General features: G+C 43.4%; 1 protein-coding gene across 2 annotated transcripts in view; it reads right to left on the bottom strand.

Annotated features, from left to right (window-relative positions):
• Positions 1-2416: 2416 nt before the first annotated feature.
• LOC121464860 (LIM domain containing preferred translocation partner in lipoma) overlaps positions 2417-20007 on the bottom strand; it is a 601897-nt gene continuing 584306 nt past the window's right edge. For both annotated transcript variants that reach the window (XM_041677943.1, XM_041677944.1), the window contains exons 10-12: positions 15987-16165; positions 10660-10780; positions 2417-8227 (exon numbers count right to left, since the gene is read on the bottom strand). In XM_041677943.1, coding sequence (XP_041533877.1) covers positions 8099-8227; positions 10660-10780; positions 15987-16165 — 429 coding nt within the window. In that variant the 3' untranslated portion in view covers positions 2417-8098. The remainder of the gene's footprint in view (positions 8228-10659; positions 10781-15986; positions 16166-20007) is intronic.

Below are 20007 nucleotides of genomic sequence, written 5' to 3'. Positions count from 1 at the left end.
TTCCCAGGGCTGTTCTACGTGTGAATGCAGTTTGTAAGCTCTCTCAGGAATTTCATTATTTTACAGCTCAGAAATTCACCCATAGGTGCTACCTACCCAGGGGCGGATAGCAGGCTCTTGTTACAGGGCTCTCAGATTCAGATGTAGAGGAGAAACAAGCCTGCCCTTCCTAAGACTAATGATTGCTAGCTAAACTGTAACCCAGGGCAACGGCGAGAGAATTTATATGTTTTTACATAAAAAGCAGAACCACATATTCCTATCCTTAAGGATGGTAGGCTTCTGTGCTGAAGAACTGATCAGAAGTGGCTGTTTTCATCAGTACCACATTTTCCTTTGGACGTTTTCTTTCTGCGAGCGGGAGGTTACACAGTGAGGTTTCCCATCCTTTTTAAGGTCATTATCAATGGGTCAGATAAATGGAGCAAACTGTTCACGGACGGTTACGAAGGGAGGACACGAAGCTACCTGACCGCTGTCTGAACAGCAGCGGTGTTTCCTGAATAGAAAAGACAAATGACGGAACTCACACAACATCTAACCTGTGATTGTCAGAAATCATTTCGGCTGCTTTTGTGACTGTGTAAAGCATTTCTACTCCTCAGCTAAAAACAGAAGTTGTTTTTAAAAATAATACTTGACTGAAAAACAAAACAAATAGAGTGGAGGTAAAAACGAGGGGAAAGCCGGCATTTTATTATGTTTTGTAGGTTTGTTTTATGGACCCAGGAAACATAAGCCCTGAGACTGGCTCTCTTTTAATGACAAGGACAGCTGGTACAAAGGGACTTCCTCACCGGGTGATGAGTTCCTTGACACAAGCACTACTTAAGCAAACTTCACTGTGTAGCAAGGAGTCCGTGATAGAATGGGAACGCCAAGTGCGACAGATGGCCCGGAGCCCTAATTGTGTTCCTAGAAGAAAAGAAAAGTAGACAAGGCCTACTTGTTCCTTTTGGAGGGCTCAAAAGACAGGCACACGTGCTGCAAGAGATGAGGATGTAGCGTGCTTCAATAAGAGTAAGAGTGTGCTTGTTGCAACAAAGACCACAGGAAGCTGCTTCCTATCCCTAATGTATGGGTTGGGTGTGTCTGGCCAACCATCCCCCCTCCTCCAACTATAATGCTGATTGGAGGGGATTAGCAGTTCAGTTTTTTTTTTTTTTTTGATGCCTTTCCTCCTTCACTGAGCCTGAAGATATAAAAGCTTCTCCTGCTGTGATTAAGACTCCAGAATCCAATAGCCAATGCATCTATGCAGGAAGAAGCCTATGCTGTCTGGCTGGGTCTTAAGGACTCTTCCTTCAACTTCCCAATGAAGCCAGTAGGTCAGCCTAGGGTATCCTCACATGTCCTCCCCGAACTCCCACAAAGGCCATTGTGAGGAACTAGTCTATCTCAGGCCACACACCTTTCTAGGAAGAAATACAGACTGACTATTTGATCTTATTGCAGTCAGCCTGACTCTCAGAGTTAGTAAACAGTGATCATTAAACCAAGATCAGTTAAGGAATAAAGACATTAAGAGAACAAAACAGGATAAATTGATCACAAAGGGAAGCTGCTTGCTTGAGACACAAATGTTAGAAATGAATGGAAGAGTTTCAAAATCAAAGACTAGAATTGATGCAGACCTTACCAAGTGTCAAGAAGCTTTTTCTCTATTCTTAATGGGAACACAGACAAGTGAGATCTTTGAGAAGACAAGCATAAAGGAAAAGGACACAAGACACTTTATGTCCTGCCAGACAGCAGGACTCTTGTGGATGGAATCTCCCTTAGCTCACTTCCTGTCTTCTCAATGACTTTGATTCTGTCAGCATCAAAAGCAACAGTGAAACAAGCTAAACAAACAAACCAACCAGCACAGAAAATAAGAGGGCTGTTTTGTACACGTGGCCCCACCATTACAGGGGACTTCCTTTCCAGGGAGGTCGTTGTTTACCTTTGAAGGATTCCTATTCCTTTTCCTTTCCACCCCAAGAAAAGTGCTTTCTCCCACCCCGACGGACAGCCATCGCTGAGTCACAGAATGGATGAGAATAGAATTAGGAAACATTGGGGGTAATGTGGACACTGGTGGCAGGAGAGTGACAGGCACTGTCCCTGCCAATCAATGAGAAGCTGAAGGACTCCGTGAGTCAAACCACAGAGAAGAGGGGGAAAAGTCTGGAATCTACAATGGTTTTATGTGGTTTTCCAACTAGGCTGGGTTGCTCTGAGTAGTATTCCACATTGGCCGTACCCAGGAATAAATGTTATGGTCTCGGGCATGAAAGCAAGAGGATGCAGATCTTTATAAGGACACTGACACTGCTCACCCAGGCACAGCATCTGAGTGTCTGTGTTCCATAAGAACCCCCCCCCGCCCCCCCCAGCGTTCGGGTAGAGCACGGGGTGACATGGTGATATCCGTATTCTTGGCAGAACATTCTGCTTCTCGGATTGAGAACTGAATTTAGAAGTTCTGTTCAAAGACAAGTTCATAGAGTGCATTTGTGGCCATTTAAACAATATTCGACTGGAGCACAGAAGATGGCTATCCGAGTTTGGTAAAGGGAGTTTTAGCTTGCTTCTAAGTGGATGGGTAGCTTGGAAAACTTAACTTAGCCATTTACTCTAAATATTATAAAAGAATTTTAATATTCGTTGTATGCTAATTTTTAACAAATGCTAGCAGTAAAGATACTTATCATTCAGCTTAGATACTGCTATAAAAGAAACAACAATCAGAAGAAACAAAGAGCAAAGATTGGAGCAAAGATTTATCACGTGGATAAAAGTGTGTCTTTTACATAGCTCTCCACAATTAGTCATCCGCATGGTGGCTAACTAAAATATTGTCTCAAATTTTTGCATAAAAAAGGAAAAATTAGAACAGAAAAGTAAATTAGTATCTTTCTCCTCTGTGCTAAGGGAAAATATGCCTGCAAAACAATCTACATTCTAAGGAAAATCCTAGTGTTAAACTATCCCTTGCAAATAGAGTCAATTATTATTATTTAATATGGACCATGGGCTAAGCGCTGCAATGTTCAAAGTTAGTAGCTTCCCCTTACCACAAGGAAAATTATCAAGTCATGTCAAAGGGACAACATGATGTTCTACCACTAAAAATACAAGTATTTTGTGGTCAACATGTATGTGCTTGTGTTAAAAAGAAATCCTAGTCTAGCTTTAGAGAGATCTCTTTGCATACACATGAGTGAAAACACTGGTTCAGTTTTAAAGGACTCTACTACCGAAGTCCTCGATAAGGACTGATTAAATTACAGTGGAAAGACGGCAGCTCCCTCTAGGAACAGACGCAACTGAAAGAGTACGCACCCGTAAAACAAGTTTTGTCTGGATGGTAAGCATATGTTCTGGTAGCCTTTCTCCTTTAATGCAATTGTAATGGTATAGTATCCTAACTAACGAGACGGGCCAAATAGGGCAGCAACAGTAGGTACAATGGAAAGAAGGAATAAGCGGAGGGAGGGAGGTGAGAAAGGAGAGAAGAGGAGAAAGCAAGGCCTAAACAATTGCATTAATCACAGCAGCTTTGGCCAGGTTAATCGTAAAAGATCTGAAATACAGCTATGCCAACCAAACCAACCGCACCACAAGCACGTCCATTCCAATTATCAGTCAACTAAATCACTTGTCTGGAAATATTCATGGTTGTCCCACAATTATAACTTGCTCAATAATCAAGACTGCTCCTTATTAATTCAAATAAACAATCCAATTTAAAGGTGTATGTGGTGAATGGGTATTATTATTCTAGCAAAACAAGAGGAAGATCCAATCACAAGCACTTAGGACACCCAACATAGCTCTTTGGCAGGGAGCACGCTCTCACAGACACCCATGAGGTCCCTCCAAATGGAAGACAGTACCCTAAGACGGAAGTGCTACAGTTTTCTCTCTCCATTCCCCCTGCCTCGTGTCTGTGTGTGATATCATGAAGCTCTGGGATTTAGTATTTCTATACTGAGCAACAGTCATAGTAGTGTAAACAGATTATTTAAGAATAAGGCACACTTATGGGTGGCTTCTGATTGTCTCTCAGGAAAGTGCACCCAAAGAGCCATCCCAGGACAGGACTCAAGGCACATTTTGCAGAGGTATCTTTTTCGGTTGCTGGTTGTCTACAGATGGCTGAAGCAGGGGTATGGAACATGCTGTCATATTTCATTCATAACACACATGTACTGTAGCTCGAGGCAACAGATGGACAATCACTTGTTTAAACTACAAATGTGAAATACTAAGGTAGAATGGCAATATTTCTAGACATGTATATATAAAAAAATATGCCTTTCCAAGCCAAGAGGGATGGTGAGAGGCTGGGAGGTGGCATCAGTGTTTCCCTGATCTCCTTAGCAGCTGCCATAATTTGCCCAACACCCTTCAAAACTTGATAATGGAAGGATCAGGGGGCAACCGACACAGAGCTGACAGAAGAAGCCCAAACCATATCAAATAGAAATAACACTGTTCTTCCCGACTGGTTCACATTAATAGGATTTGTAGTAAGTAGGAAGATGGTTGACGGTTGTGTTGGCGGAGGCCTGTCTCTGGTGTACCAATGCTCTATTGCAGCCACATACAGAGTGTGCTCCCCCTCCCCTGGACCCTAATACAAAATAGCTGTTCATCGTCATTAAGGTCCGTATGTTTTTAACAGCTTACCATAGACATATCTGCAGATTTTCCCATAGAAAACAATTAGTGTTTTTAAGTCCATTTCATTAATCAGCATATAACCCATGTTGTCATTTTGATCATAGAAGTCATTCCAACAGGGACGACAATGTGCTGGTGACAGGGGGAAAAAACCCACATCTTTGAGCTGCAGAGATGGCAATGTTTCATTAACGTGGAGGCCTTGAGTTAGGACTCGGGACGACTTATTTATGAGTTTTAAAGGCGATTTTGTTTGCCCAGCTCCATATTGAGCCAGTCTGAGATGGGATTCCAAACAGTTGCAAAATCTTGTTCTGGATGGGAGGCTTAGCTATGGGAGAGCACTTGTCTGTTTGATGCAAGGCTTAGAGAGCCATCCCCACCACTCTAGAAATAGAATCTTATTTTGAAATGTTCTCTGCAGAGCCCATGACAGTGGGTCTTTTTTCCCCCTGTCCTACATATCACACTTTATAAAGAAGAACAAAGTGTTTGTGCTCTCGATATTTAAACAATTCAGATAGCATTTTACAAGTTTTCAGTTACAGACATATTTTTTCTATTTATGTATTTAAATGATAGTAAGGCAATATATCAAAAGACTGTGTATAATCATTAAAGTAATACGATCTTTATATCTCTACAGTAGGCAAAACTTTACGTAGCTAACAGAGTAACGAGTAGAATGACTTGGTATTGCTGAAATCAAATGCAGAGTAAAAAAATATGAAAGCAAGGCAAATCATATATTAAAGAAATTGCAGAGTGAAGTTGTAGGATCCTTTACATGGTTAGACCTTGTGAAAGAAAAACATCTAATTCTTAATATTTCTGTATATGTGTACGTGCACGTTCGTTATTATAAAAGTATATGTCTATATTAAAAAGAAATTCACTTTAAAACTCTTTGGTAAAGCTACTCTGAGGTTACATGGTGAGAAGGCACGGGGATGGCTGTAAGCAGGCAGAGCTCTGTCCTAAGACCTCAGGGGAGAAACGGTGGTGGCAATCCTTGCAACTATTGCATGGAAGCATCTGGTTCGGGAAGTAGTTAAATGTAATACACACATGATGTTATTGCTCTATAGTATAAATAGTACATAAATTCTTCCTCTGGTGTCTAAACTTATAGCAATATTACTGCCTTTCTAGATATAATTCCTGCCCTCATTAAACTGGACCCTACTTTTGGCATCAAGACAGTTTCCTGAATTTCATGTTGAAGATTTTGGTCAGTTCAAGTGGACTGTATTGCCACCTCGACTGTCCGACAGTCAGAGTTCTCCAAGGTCAATGGCACAGCTGAGCCTCTCAACTGGAACACAGGAATTCAGGGATAGAGCCACCACCCACCATATCCTGAAATCCACAAGCTGCCCTTCGTGCATCTCCAGAGAAGAGAAGCAGGTAAGAGCAGGCAGTAGAGGGTGCCCCCTGAAATCCAGCTTTAGGGGTTCTAGCATGCAAACTGCTTAGTGAAAAAAGTTAAAGAAGCCCCACATTGACCCAGACGAGCTGAGTGACAAAAGCTTAAGGGTTTCTTTTAATCACTTTTCTGATGACTTCTATTCAAGTAAAATCAACTTTACAAAGAATTCCTGAGGCATGGGTTTGCAATTTGAAACATGCACAAGCAATTAAAAATTTTTTGGCTCTAAATGTTAAAATTAAAACTGTCAGACTAGAAGATCATCATGTCATAAAGATTTAAAAAAAAAAATAAAAAGACACAGAAGGGCCGGGGATCCAGGAGTGGGATGGTGCTTGCCAACACTTGAGGCCCCAGCTCAACTCCCAGCACCGACCGCATAAAGAAATAAAAAGGTATATTGGGATTTAAGGCGGCTATATTTCTCTATGTCTAGGACTGGGTGTTAGCTACAGAGGGATTCATTATATTATTATTTATACCCTTCTGTATATTTAAAGTATTCCATAATTTAAAGTATATATTTGTAGAAGATTTAAAGAAAGGATTGGGAAATCTCATCCCAAGATAGAGAACCGTGAGTTCACAAAATGGCCAGCTGCTATTGCTAAGCGAAGTGTCTCCTCTCCACCGAGCAAACTGGCTCCAGTTGGCAAGCAAGCGTTTCGCTGGCTAATAAGAGTTCGCATAAAGACTCTAGTCAGGCATTCTGCATATTTTCAGCTCAGGAAGACAATTTTGTTTTCAGGGATTGTCTTTGAAAGTGTGGTGTAAATGTCACGCTGAAGATAGGAAAATGTCTCCTGCAATATGTACTTGAGCTACAGAAGGATTGTCAGAATAATAAAACTCTGGTTTCGCAATCTTTGCCCAGCTTTTCCTTCTTTTTCAAAGAAGAGGAAACATGGTTATGTAACTTCGTTTTATGGGTCCAAATTTGCAGTTTTCAAAAAAAAATAGATTTGGGTTATTATAAAATGAAAGAAAGAGAAGAATTTGATTTCTCTTAATACATATCTCTCTGTAGATAAATGTTAATTGTAGGAACCACGTGTGTGTGGTAGGGGAAAATTCACAGTCCTTGTAAGGATGAAGTGTCAGACAGAATTGGAAATGTACCAAAAGCAAGTCTGTCTGTCTTATGTCCAGATAGCATGGAGACGAAAAGCTCAAGGTAGAATCGTTGAAAATAAACTGGGCTTTTCAAACGCTTTGAAATTGCTTTCAAGCAGTCCTTTGGCTAGCATTTCCCATGTGGTCTCTTTAACTCAGTAGTGAATGGTGGTCCTATCACTTATTAGATATAGGCTAAAAAAATGCATTCGAATGAGCGTCAACCACTGGGCACTGCACACCTTGAATTTGGATAATGGCAAAGTAAATTTGGGCTCCTGTAAATTTATGTATTTTTTCAAGTACATTCTTTATAGCCTAGCAGAGAATGCGCACTCCCCCCACCTTTACTTTTACCAAGAGACACGAGTGGTACAGTGCCATGGGGAAATCCACCTTTCCAACCCCTGGCAACAGAATGGCTTGACTTCCATGGCCACGGCCAGAGGGAAAGGGGACAGGAGGAGATGTCAAGCTAAAGGCACCTGCAGGCTGGCATATCCACCCAGGAAACATCATGTGACAGCAAATACCACACTAAAAACCTATTCAGCCAGATGGAAAGTGAGACAAACACGGGGATTAAAAGTTACAGGAATGCAGAAGTGAATGGGATGGAGCGTAATCTTGTGCAAAAATGTGGAGGTCCTTACAACAAAGGCTCATCAAGGCTTTACATGATTAAATGTGAAATGAGTATTTGGTAGGAACTTAAACAAATCTCATCCTGTATGTGCTTCTAAAGAAACGGTTAACAGCAGATGAAGAACAGAGACCATCCCAGGGATTGAGAGCTTTGCCTCTATTTTTCTATTTCTTCTCTTATCTTTGTCTTGTGTTTCGTTCTCGGTGCCGCACGCTGGGCAGCGAAGCGGGCGACCAACTCTACAGGTCAGTGCTTGCCTTGGCGGTCAACACCCTGATGCGGGCGGAGTTGCAGGTCTTGCAGAGGATGTGTCCATCCAAAGGGTAGCAGCCTTGGTTGTCTCCTTCAGACAGAAGACCACCACAATCCTAGAGAAACGGAGGCAGAAGGGATGGGATTGAAACTGTGAGGCACGGGCACAAGTCCAGCTTCCTGAGCCATCTTGACACGACTTCCGTCTTGTGCCCGCTGTCCTGCACCCTCAGTACGTGACATAGCAGATCATGAAGGACACTGATTTAGAGGTTAATCACATAAGGGCAAATGGGAGCCAGGAGTGGTAGTGCATGCTTCTGATCCCAGCATGCAGGAAGTAGAGGCACGTGGCCCTCTGTGAGGTTGAGGCCAGCCTGGTCTACATAGCAAGTTCTCGGCCAGCAAGGACTATAGAGACTCAATGTCCAAACAAGAGAAGCAAATTCAAATAGTGTAAAATGACTTTTCTAGTCACTGAATAAAAAAACATAGTAAAAGGAGGAAAGAGTCTCTAGCTCTCGGCTCCCAGGGGTTAATGTGCTCTCCTCAACAACAGCAAGGAAAAGCATGGTCCCTAATGCACACTACCCTTCATCAAAAGAATGAACAGGGGCAAGAATGGGAGTCTATTATTGCTATTTAAATCAAAGAAAGGTGATTTCTGTCATGTAGCAAGGCTACCAATGGCTTCTGCATTATTTACTCAATTGTAGCAACGGCACAAAAATGCGAGGGCTGGGAGGACTAAGACTTTGTCATACTTTCCAAAAGGGCTAGCATTTTGGAGAGGGACAGATCACATAACCGGAGACAAGCTCCCCATGTGCCACTGTTACGTTTGTCACTGTCTGTACAGGCTACACACAAGACTGAACGCCATCCTGAAAATAATTAAGGCAATTTGTGCCTTATCAAGCTTTTGGGTTGGCCAAAGTTGAGAAGGGATATGAACGTACTTTGTACCAAATGCAGGGTTGCCTACGTGCAAAGGATCGCACTAGTGTTGGTACGAGGGAAGGTCCACTCTGTAAAGCATCAGGTAGCACTGAATGGCAGTCCTGGCCTTTAGAAGCAACGCGGGTTTGCTTGGAAAATCAACAGAGTCCTACTTAGCACTATGTGCCCAGTTCACTTTAGAAGATGTTGTCACAGGCCACGACGGCTGCAAAGCTCCACGCTCTGCTCTCCAAGAGGAGCAAGGAGATGAATGAAGCCATGACTACAGCCGACAAAGAATAAACTCCTCGTATAAATAGGGCTGACCCAAAGGACCGTAGCAGACACAGTTGTGATCCACAGGAAGTTTGGCTTTGCCAAAAAGAACCAGTGATATATTGGACTGTGAGATGTCTGCAGGAACTGAGTAGCGGAACTAAACAAAAGAATGATTTCAAATCACAATGACATCATTCATAGATGGCACAGTTTTAAGTCTCTGTGTGTGTGTGTGTCTGTGTGTGTTGGGGGAGGGTTCTTGGAGCCTCAGTATCTGCTGTCAAATGTCCTCTAAAAGATCTCTATACTCAGTGGCCTCATCACTGGGGCACTGAAAGACGACGGCTGAACACTGTTGTTCTCATTTCCTCCCTGGTCTTAGACCTCACAATAGTTATAGTATTTCTTTGTGTTAAGCTTGGCGAGGGGCATATAACCTGGGCTTTATGGAGGAACAGAGCACAGTGCAAAAACAGGTGGTCAGTTAAAGACAAGGAAGTGAATGGAGTGGACAGATTCTCTGGGGGCCTCAGAGCCTTGACACTCCACAACCTCGGGCATTCTGTTGGGCTGTGAGGACAAGGGAACGAATGAGGAAGCCTGCATTCCACATGGATAGGCGAAGGGCTGGAAAGGGCTGTATCCATATGAGCGAGTAATGTCAGAGAAAAGTGGAAGGAGGGGCCTGGGTAGCTCACAGAAGACGGTAAAATATTTTCAAACCACCTTCTCAATGTAGTGTCCTTTAAGACCCAAATGATGAGGGGAAGGACCTCTGCCCTTTGCTGTATTATGGCTGCCTATCCCCCCACAGTGTTAGCTAAGCCCCTCTTCTCACTTCTAGGCTGATTCTGGGTCTGGCTTATGGATTCTACAGCACCCTGCCCTGACTCTCACATAGCTCTTAACAGTGGTGACCTCTTAAGCGATGCTTGGAAGCCAACTGCTATATAAATAAATCTCTTCCTGCAACCCTGAAGTGAATGAATTTTTGTCCTTCTCACTGGATGATAATGGTCCCTCTGCCCAAAGAAGCAGTTAACTACAACATAAGCTAAAGATTCATCATCAATCATCATCATCATCCTCACCCTTCCTCTACTGTAATAGTTTACAATTTTGTGTTTCGGTCTCATAGCTACATTTGGAGGGGTAAGAATTCGAAACATTTGTACAGAGAGAGGGACCGTGTGGAGTGGGGTGACCGGTGTGATGTCACTGCGTTAACTGTCTGTATCAGAGCTGGATCCTGTCTGTTAACGTTAGGGTCTTTGTTAGGCACTGGGGTCTCCAGGTTTCAGGATTGCTCTGACTTTGGGATGCCACTGACCTCACAGCGGTAGCAGTGCACGTGGAAATCACGGTCCAGAGCCACGATGCGGACAGTTTCCTCCTGGCCTGGGGCAGGCATGATAGGCTCCTTGCACACAGAACAGCGTGGAGCAAATTCCCTGAAAAGAGACAATGGTGAAATGTCAAGCACAGATGCAGATGGAGAGGAACACAGGCTAACACCTGGTCTGCATTTCCTGTGTGACCTTGACCTAAAGAATGTGACAGTAGAGGCCTCCACAGATGGTGCGTGATATGTATGTGACAAAAAAGAGGGTGGGAACTGAGAAGAAAGTGGGAACTGTTTTTAATAGAGACCCTTCAAGGAACTCTTTAGCAGGCAGCATGTGCTGGGCAGGAATCCTGTGTAGAGAACCGCACTGTTCCCTAGGCATGACCTACCTGAACGCAGGAGACAAGGTCCTGCCTGAACATGGATGGACAAAGGCCCTGGTAAGTTCCAACTACCCTCTGACTTGCTTCTAGATGTTAGTGTGCCTCCCTCGTGCCCTAGACAAATCCTGGAATTAGGAATCTCTACAGCTTTCTTCTTTAAAATGTATCTTCAATTCCACAAAAAACCTCAAACACACAGGTTTTACCAATTGGCAGAGGTTGGTGGTTTTACTATATATTTTATGAAAAACTCACAAAGGCAAAGTACATGTTATTTATATTTTGTCTGTACAAGAGATTTTAGCATGATCAAAGTCTATATGTATAAGGGATTTTAGTATGATCAAAGTCTATATAAACACACATGTATGCACACATGTAAGGTTTTGAAGCTACTGGTGAACTTTAATATATTTCTTAATTTGTTGTTATTCGCTAATAGAACTTTTTGTCTTAGATGAGGGGGCTGAAAAAATGGGCTATGAACTCATCTAAATTTTCTAGAATTGAAGGATAGCGTTTGTGATGGTGTGAAATAAGGCATGATTTGGAATGGACACAGATAAGAACTGAAGGAAACCCTTAAAGGACACAGCAGCATGTCTGAAATCCTAGTACTAGAGAGGCTGAGGCAGGAGGATCACCCCAAGTTTCAACCAAGCTTGGGCTACTGAGTGAGCTCCTGTTTAAAAAAAAAAAAAAAACAACAACTAAGATACTGAGCAAGCTACTAAAGTTTTTCATGGAAATGGTTTTAAAATTAATGATGTTAAAATTTATCTACTTGTAGTAAGACTTAAAAGAAAATAATGATAGTAATCTAATCTTCGGCAGAGCACTTCATGGTTGTCAAAGCATTTTTACATACATTATACTCTCTATGTACATTTTAATTTTCCTGGCGGCACCCAAAAGGCATCTGTATGGCTGTAATCTAAATAAATATGAATTAAGTAGCAGATCGATTGATTGCTGTGAAAGAAAAATTAAGAGGATCATGGTACAACTGCGGTAGTAATCAGGGTTGTTATAATTGATATTTTATGCAAGAAGTTTATATTCAGTGGCAAAAAAAAATTGCTTTGGATTACCTGATTATTTTTGAATCTGGGTCATCAGTAGTAAAATTCACGGGTTTCTGATATCAGCTGCAAAACTTCCCTTCCCCGGCTCCTAGGACACTGTGAGGGCAGAAGTAGCCACAGCCCCTTCCAGTTGTCCCGGGCTAATGTATTTTTCTAGGGTACGATTTCTTTTCTTTTTTTTTTACTTTACTTATTTAGTAGTAATAATTTTGTCTTTGGTGACCACTATATTGCTAATACAAGAAGAATTTGAGCAATATTGAATAGCATGAACCACCTGCTATATTTTTCTATGAAAAAGGCATTATTAGATTTTATGTCTGGTCTTATGGTCCCTCTCTAGACAGTCTGAAACTATGTTCTCACTAACCAATCACTCTTCCTTAGCAAAACAGAGAGGCAGGAGCTGTCGCTGTGGTCTCATGATCTAGGCGGTATTTTCCAGTGTTTAACTCACCAAGTGGATAATAATAATACTGTTTACCCGCCAAGCTCTGTTAGGCACTGTATACCCGTTATTATTTTCCGTTGATAGCCATGTTATGAGGAAGTATTTCTATGATTTCTAGTCTCCAGTCAAGGGAGCCATGAACCTAGTCATTTCATAGCCAACATATTTTTGGCAATTAACCAATGAGAGCAAAATTAAACAACCAAATGGATCAGTGATATGGTTTGGATATGAAATGTCCCCTTCAGGCTCATAGACTTGGCGCTTAGCTGCCAGCCGATGAACCTTGGGGAGGTGACTGGATGGGGACAGGTCTGTCTCTAGCACATCCATCCTTATTAGAGTCATAGTGCAATGGAGTCCTCAGGGAGCACTGGAGATGCTGATAAAGGTGAGCAAGTTAGAGGAAGAAGGTCATGGTCATGACAGCATACCGTTCAAGGGCACACCTTATCCCTGGCAGCCATGAGGTGAATAGCCTTGTTCAAGCATGCCTTTCCTCCACTGTAGACTGCCTCACCACAGGTCTAGAAGCCGAGGACCAGCTTACTATGGACTAAAACTTCTGAAAACCATGTGCCCAAATAGACCTTTCTTACTTGGGGATTTGTGCATGGGACCAGGAAGCCTGTCTATCACCACGGATGACACCTCTCCCGGAAAAGCACAGGTCACTGTTTATGCCACACACCACTAGGAAGAACAGCGCAAGCCCACTCTCCCCGGCACAAGGAGGACAGATTCAGATGCCAGCACAGACCTGCTAGGGGATTCTCCATGCTTCTCTATTTGCTTTAAACTTTTATATATAGCCTACCTTCTTGCAAAGTTGATTTAAGTTGTTTACTGTAAAAATTTGTTCACATGTATAGGTCATGGGCAACACCATAATAGATTTACAAAATTGCTCAAATATAGAGGTAGCATAAATTCATAACTGGGGATGAGGAGAGGCAAAATTAAAGAAGCCTTACTAAAATAGTAAGTTTAGCCTTTAAAGAAAGCCATGTAAGGAAAATGAGAAGGAAGTGTGTGTGTGTGTGTGTGTGTCTGTGTGTGTATGCGCGCACACTCACGTGTGTATGTGTGTGCGTGCGTTCACTGCTCATCTCCCACATACTTGTGTACAGGGACAAAAACAGGCTCCCTACAAGGGAGTACTCAACAGTTACTGGTGAGCATATCTGTGAAGGAGTTCAACCTTAACCAAAGGTCTTTATAAGGAAACGGTCCATTTACTAAGCCTCAAGATTCTGTCCTCCAAGTGACAGGTTCTGAGATGCCATTTTATAGGCTTTGCCAGAGCCAACCCCATATCCTCTCTATCAGCAATCCTCCTGCTTCTCACTCGGCACACTTCCAGTCCTGCTTGCGTGAGGCCTGCCTGGATCCCGGAGTCAAAGGATCCGCTCTGAAGAAGGCAGAGCAGCTCTCCTTGTGCCTACCTCCTCTCCCAGTGCCACCCTTTCTGTCCTGCATCCCTGTGTCCAGCTCTCTGTGTCCAGCTTCTCCCTCTGCATTCAACACAGCTGCTGGCACACAGAAGTCTGTGAACGTGAGAACTGATGACAAATGTGTTTCCTAAAAGCCTGCCGTAGAGACCCATTCAGAAAAGCCAAAGAGAAAAGCTTTCCCAAAGTAGAGAGGCAGGCTCTGCCACTCGCTTGGTCTCCCTGGCTGTGCAGTATGCACCCCAGATTGGAAGGCTACCATCCTGACATGTAAGACTAGCCACTCTCTATTCTTGTACTGTCCAAGCTAAGCGATGAGAGCTCTGCAAAATGTTCTTTTATTTTCCTTCTAAAAGTCCCCGCCCCATATCTACTAATTATGTAGATAAAATTATTTTTTTTAAAAAAAATTAATGTTTTTTTCATGTGCACTGAAAGAAAGAGGGGGTTGGGGCTTGAGATATGTATTCCCCCCACTTTTCAGTTGCTCAAGTGTGCTTTTTTAGAGGGTTCAGACCCACACGCTCATGCCACCCGTTGCCAGTCTCTAATTACGCTCCTCACCACTAGAAATGAAAGGTGAGTGGCAGAGACACAAATTTCCTCTGTCAGCACTGATTTCCTCTTTTAATTGAGGGGTGTAATAGCTCAGGCTTTCCCAGCCGCACAAGAGTGTGTGCCCTGCTTACATCTACCTGTCTTTCTCAGATGGAGAAACTCTCAAACAGGAGAGAAACGGTGACAGAAAAACACTCCCCGTTGGTATCTTTTCGCTTCCCTTAAATAGATGCAGGTTTTTTTAAAAATGTGTAATTACAAGCTAAAAATAGCAATAATGTGAAGTACGATTTATGCTGTGGCTGCCCTTTAAAAGCAAGCTTTTTCTTGTCTAATTCAGGTTGAAAATTTCTGCTTCTGGGGTTTTATAATTCATTCAGCCTCACGGCTCCTTGAGACAGTGGTCAGGAAATTCATTTTAAAAATACGAATTTTAGGTCCCCAAAGTGTTTGTGGAAAGTCCCTTCTGGATGTTGACAATCAAGAGTGGTCAAAGAAACCCACAGGCCCGTCCCGAGCCTCGGAGCGAAGCCCAAAGTGGTCAGCAATGTGCTTCATCTTTTGGGAGCCTTACAAAGCTCTCTTAAAGTGAGTGCCCAGCAAACGGAAGCAAATAAGCCACCCTGTACCTGCCGCTTTCCACACAGACCATAATAAACAAGGGCACTGATGCCAAGAACCAGTTAGCCAGCAGACCAGCACAATTAAGAAAAATACAAAGCTATCGTTTTCTCAAAGCCTCCTCCTATAGCAGAAGAGAGAGACACTGTAAAATCGGAAACGTGAAGAAGGAAGGCATGTTTCTAGGCCTGCCTGTGGTTTAGTAGATTTGACCCTGAGAGTTTTCTTTCCGATCCTTCTCAAAGCGCGGTACATGCTGCACTAACCGATGTCATTAGGAAGCATAAGGAGGCACCAAAGCCCTTGGTGGGGAGGAGGCTAAGGGAGGATGCGGATTTGTTGGCTATGGCACGAGGCTGCCTCTCACATTGAAACTGTGTGACAGAATTGCTGTCTGCATTCCTACACCTACCTACCAGCAGTGCCTCCTACCCTTTCAGGAACCAGGGTGCAGAGGTTGCCAGAGTTAGGAGACCATTACTTGAAGTTAATTGTGCAACGTGTCAAATGCCATGACCCTTGTCGAACTGAGTCAACAGCTCCCTATCTATAGCTACACAAGGATGTCATGATCGATTGCAGAGAGGCTAAGCTGGATAAGGTCGGGGATCCCCAAATGTCAAGCCCACACTGGAGAGAGATAACTCTCGGGATACATCCCTAGATCCTGGGGTATGTCTCTCAGAAAGAATCATGGCCAGTGGCAGGCAAACGGAGCAGACTTCAGAGGGCTGGCAGGCTGGAGGTGAGAGCGGCTGCTTACTTGTGGAAATCCTCGATGCAGTAGAAGTGACCAGAGGCATCGACGGTGAACGGGATGCCATCCAGGCTACGGTGGCATATCACGCAGGTGAAGCAGTGAGGGTGGTAGGCCTTGCCGGTGGCACGGAGGATGCGCTCCATGATGGGCTTCGAACACATACTGCACTGCTCCAGAGTGTTCTGAGGAAAGAAAGAAAACTGCTCAGCACAACAGCGTGGCTCTGGCGGGTATCATAGCCCTCAGGGAAGGCGGTGGACACCATCAGTGAGAATGACGCACACAGGCAGGTCCGAGGGGATCACCCAGGCAGTAGGCAGCACACCCGTGTTTCTCTATACCCGCTGTGTCTGCCTTCTATGGCATTCCTTTCTACTTCACCAAGAGTGAAGCCACATTTTTCAATAAAGCCTCGGATAATAAGGACCCGTGGTACTGACCACTCCATTTGCCCACACAATGCAAAGGCTGCCTCTGAGCGCACACAAGCAGAGGGCCCGTAATTCAGTAAAGCTTTATTGACAGAAAGAGGGGTAGGTTGGATGTGCTTGCTGAGCTATATCACCCAGGTTCTGTACTTAGAAAAACTGCTTTACTGTTACAAGGAAAACTCGACTGAACACTAATGACCAGGGGCAGTGAGGCCCCTAATGTGTGATGACAGCGACACTGTATACTCCTCCATAGAGCCCAAATCAAACTCCCATTTAAAACCTCAAAATTCAGGCTAAATGAAGCCCTGGTAAAAAAAAAGGCTGGGCATAAAGTGGTGGTCCGGTTGTGAAAAGTAAACTAGGAAATTCGGCTTATCTGGATTCAAAAACACAACGGAGCTTTAGGAACATGTGTGAACCTTAAGAGCTAACAGTCAGCAAGTCAGCATTCGAAAGGGCCAGCTGTGAGCCCCACCCCTCCTCCCCAGCTGTGCTCTCAACCAATCTTTTCTCACGTGTGATACGTGTTACTTTCTAGACAAAGTATCTGAAGTGACTCACTAAAATCAGGTATTAACGTAGGGTGGAGAGGTCAACAGAAGACACAGAAGTGGGTGGATCATGGAAATTAAGGAAAAACTGCCTTCGGAGGCTTTGAAGAGAGCTATGCCTGTATTGAGGTAACAGGTGTCCTGAAAACTGACCCAAGGCAACTCTTCAGCACTGGCTTCTTTGTTTATATAACCTCCTGAAATAAACCCTTTGGCCTCTACAAGGATGACCAATCTGCTTCCTGAAACACGGATGGGACTAGGTGTTTCTCCTGACAACACACCGTGATGGCACTGTAATGTAGAGTGAATTCCTCAAGGACATTTTATCCCACTCTCTAGGCTCAGTTCCTCATCGCATCCAGGCAGGGTGCTTCACTCTCATTCACCCCTGAGATTCTGTGTCTTGACTCATGACCTCATGAACTGTTGCAATTTGCCATTCTGACCTTATAATATACACAGCTCAGAAGGCTCTCTGATGACCCACATGAAGGCATTACTTCTTTCTCCTTTCGCCCCTACTTCAGTTTATTATTTTTAACAACACTAAACTGTATCTACCTTATTACATTATAATGCTGTGATTTCACAGAAGGAAGGGATTGTTTCTTAAGAATATATTTTTCTGTTTCGTAGATGGCTTGGGACAAAAACAAACTGGGGATGAATGCCTACAGAAAGAATGAATGGCAGACAGCACTGGTCCACTGTCTCCAACACTGGAATCCATTCCCAAGATGAACTGGGAAATCCATCATCATCATCCTCCCCTATGAGCTGCGGCTGCCTGAGGTTCTGTAGCTGCCTTCCGTTACAGTCTAAACTCACAGAAACTATTAACCTACTTTCCCTCCATCTTGAAGTGGTGAAATTAAAATAGCAGAGGCTCCCGGGGTATAGGTCCGGGGCCAATGACGGTCTGAAGAATGGCAATCCCTCCTCTTTTCTCCTCTGCTGATCTGAGCTAATGTAACTCAAACCGTCTTCCTGGGGCTTCTGTTTTGCTTCTCTGGAGGCTTAACTTTTTAAATCTTTTTTCTTCTTAAGCCCAGTCTGTAATGGAGTTGAATAAACCAGAAAACGCCAGACCAGAGAATGTATTTGTTTGCACTGAGGCTTGGCTCTGAGCAACATACAAAGCTTAGTTTCTAAGGTAAAGCATTATGGTCTGTGAGTGCTCTGTTCACAGAATGGGTAAACTGGATAGTTCTACAATGAAGAGAGCTTTAAATATGCCTAAAATTAGCCTCACGAAAAATGTCCCCAAATCAGAAAAAAAAAAAAATGACATTTCCAAGAAAGTAACTGGCTTCGACACAGGCCATGAAGGGCACCTTAACCTTCATTAAACAACTCCCTTTACTGTACACGTATGTCCCCTTTCACACTGCAGGATTAGGGGTGCTAGCACTCCCTCCAGTCCAGGCTGTCATTTCTCAGGTGAGGTATTAGACTCAGAGCTGACTGGTTAACTGGGTCACTGAGCTCATGAGGGCACTTGAGGTTGGCACTTCTACTTTTCGGACTCCAGCCTTTCAGAGGGGTCTGGCAAACTCCTATGTAACCATAACAAGGGCAACGTAATACATAAGGCACATGCCACATTGTCCTGGCTTTGACAATACCTACTGTATGACCTTATGGACATCATATTTTATAGTAATTTCTTCTGCGTGCTTGCTCCAGATTTCAGGTTTCTCAAAAGTAAATGATTAAGCCCAATTCTTCAATTTTACAATTATTTATTAGTACTCCCAACACAATTTAGATTTAGACCAATTTTCTTCTACCAGATCCACACTAGAAACAAAGGGAAAATCCCCTGAGAGAGGTTTCAAAGTGGGGCTCCCATGTCTGCTCTGTCTCCCCAACTTGAAACTTTCAGAGTTTCTAATCATAAAATTTTAAGCACAACAATGGAACGCTTTATATCTTTTTATACATGGCTATTTTTAACCAAAGAGCTGGGCTCATCGTGTATATATTGAGCTTTGCTAAAGTAGGAGAGAGTGGAATGTAAAATAAGAGTTTTGAAGAAAACAGACTTCAGTAGACGCAGTGGGAGAGATGCCTCCAAGTCTGTCCAGGTCACATCTCCTATGTGGGACAGGCACCATGTCTGTCAGGTAGGGAGAGAGCAGAAGAGCACACTACAGCTTGGGGACTCTTACAGTCAGCGGTGTGCTTTGTGACTTGGCTCCTCCTCATCCCCAACCATCTCACACGTGGGCTTCATCTTTTAGCCACCATACTTGAGTTCATTGCTACATCTTTTAAAAACGGTGCACATGCCCAGAACACTGTATACTTTTCCTTTCCTAGGAAATATTTTGTTTTTCCAAATCAAGCTCAAAGGTCACTTATTCTGAAAAAGAAATCTTTCCTGATCTTCCTCTGTTAGGCTAAAATAAGTCACATTTCTGCTCCCATTGGGTTTCTTTTTTTTTCCTTTTTTTTAAATTTTTTTAAAATTGATTTATTTATTAAAGATTTCTGCCTCCTCCCTGCCACCGCCTCCCATTTCCCTCCCCCTCCCCCGATCAAGATCCCCTGCCTCATCAGCTCGAAGAGCAATCAGGGTTCCCTGACCTGTGGGAAGTCCAAGGACCACCCACCTCCATCCAGTCCCATTGGGTTTCTTATGGAATGCCTTCCCTCTGAGATCTACATGGCCAAATAGTGATCTTTCTTCTCTCTCCCCATGAACTCTCATCCGAGGATGTGTTGCCTATGAAATAGATTCTGAAACAACTTCACACACAGGAAGCTACTGAGCAGTATCCTTGTGTTTGGCATCTATGTGGGATTTAAGGAGCAGCTAGCTGAGATCTATGATGTAGCCACCACAAAAACCAAGTGGGGCCATGGAGGATGTGACAGCTGGGATTGACATGCAGAACTGTCTTTCCATGAAGTTAGTGATGAGAGCCTTTATAGCTGCACCTATCAGTCCGTGGACACAAGATGATCCCCAAGAAGTACATGTAACTGTGACTGAAGTGTTTTAATTCCGTGGATGAACACAGAGGGACCTGG

This window comes from Microtus oregoni, unplaced genomic scaffold (assembly GCF_018167655.1).
Source record: "Microtus oregoni isolate MIOR12 unplaced genomic scaffold, Mior012 000029F_ref0000214, whole genome shotgun sequence".
Lineage (NCBI taxonomy): Eukaryota > Metazoa > Chordata > Mammalia > Rodentia > Cricetidae > Microtus > Microtus oregoni.
The sequence above is the reverse complement of the archived record's forward strand: the minus strand, read 5'-3'. Positions and strand labels throughout refer to the sequence as shown.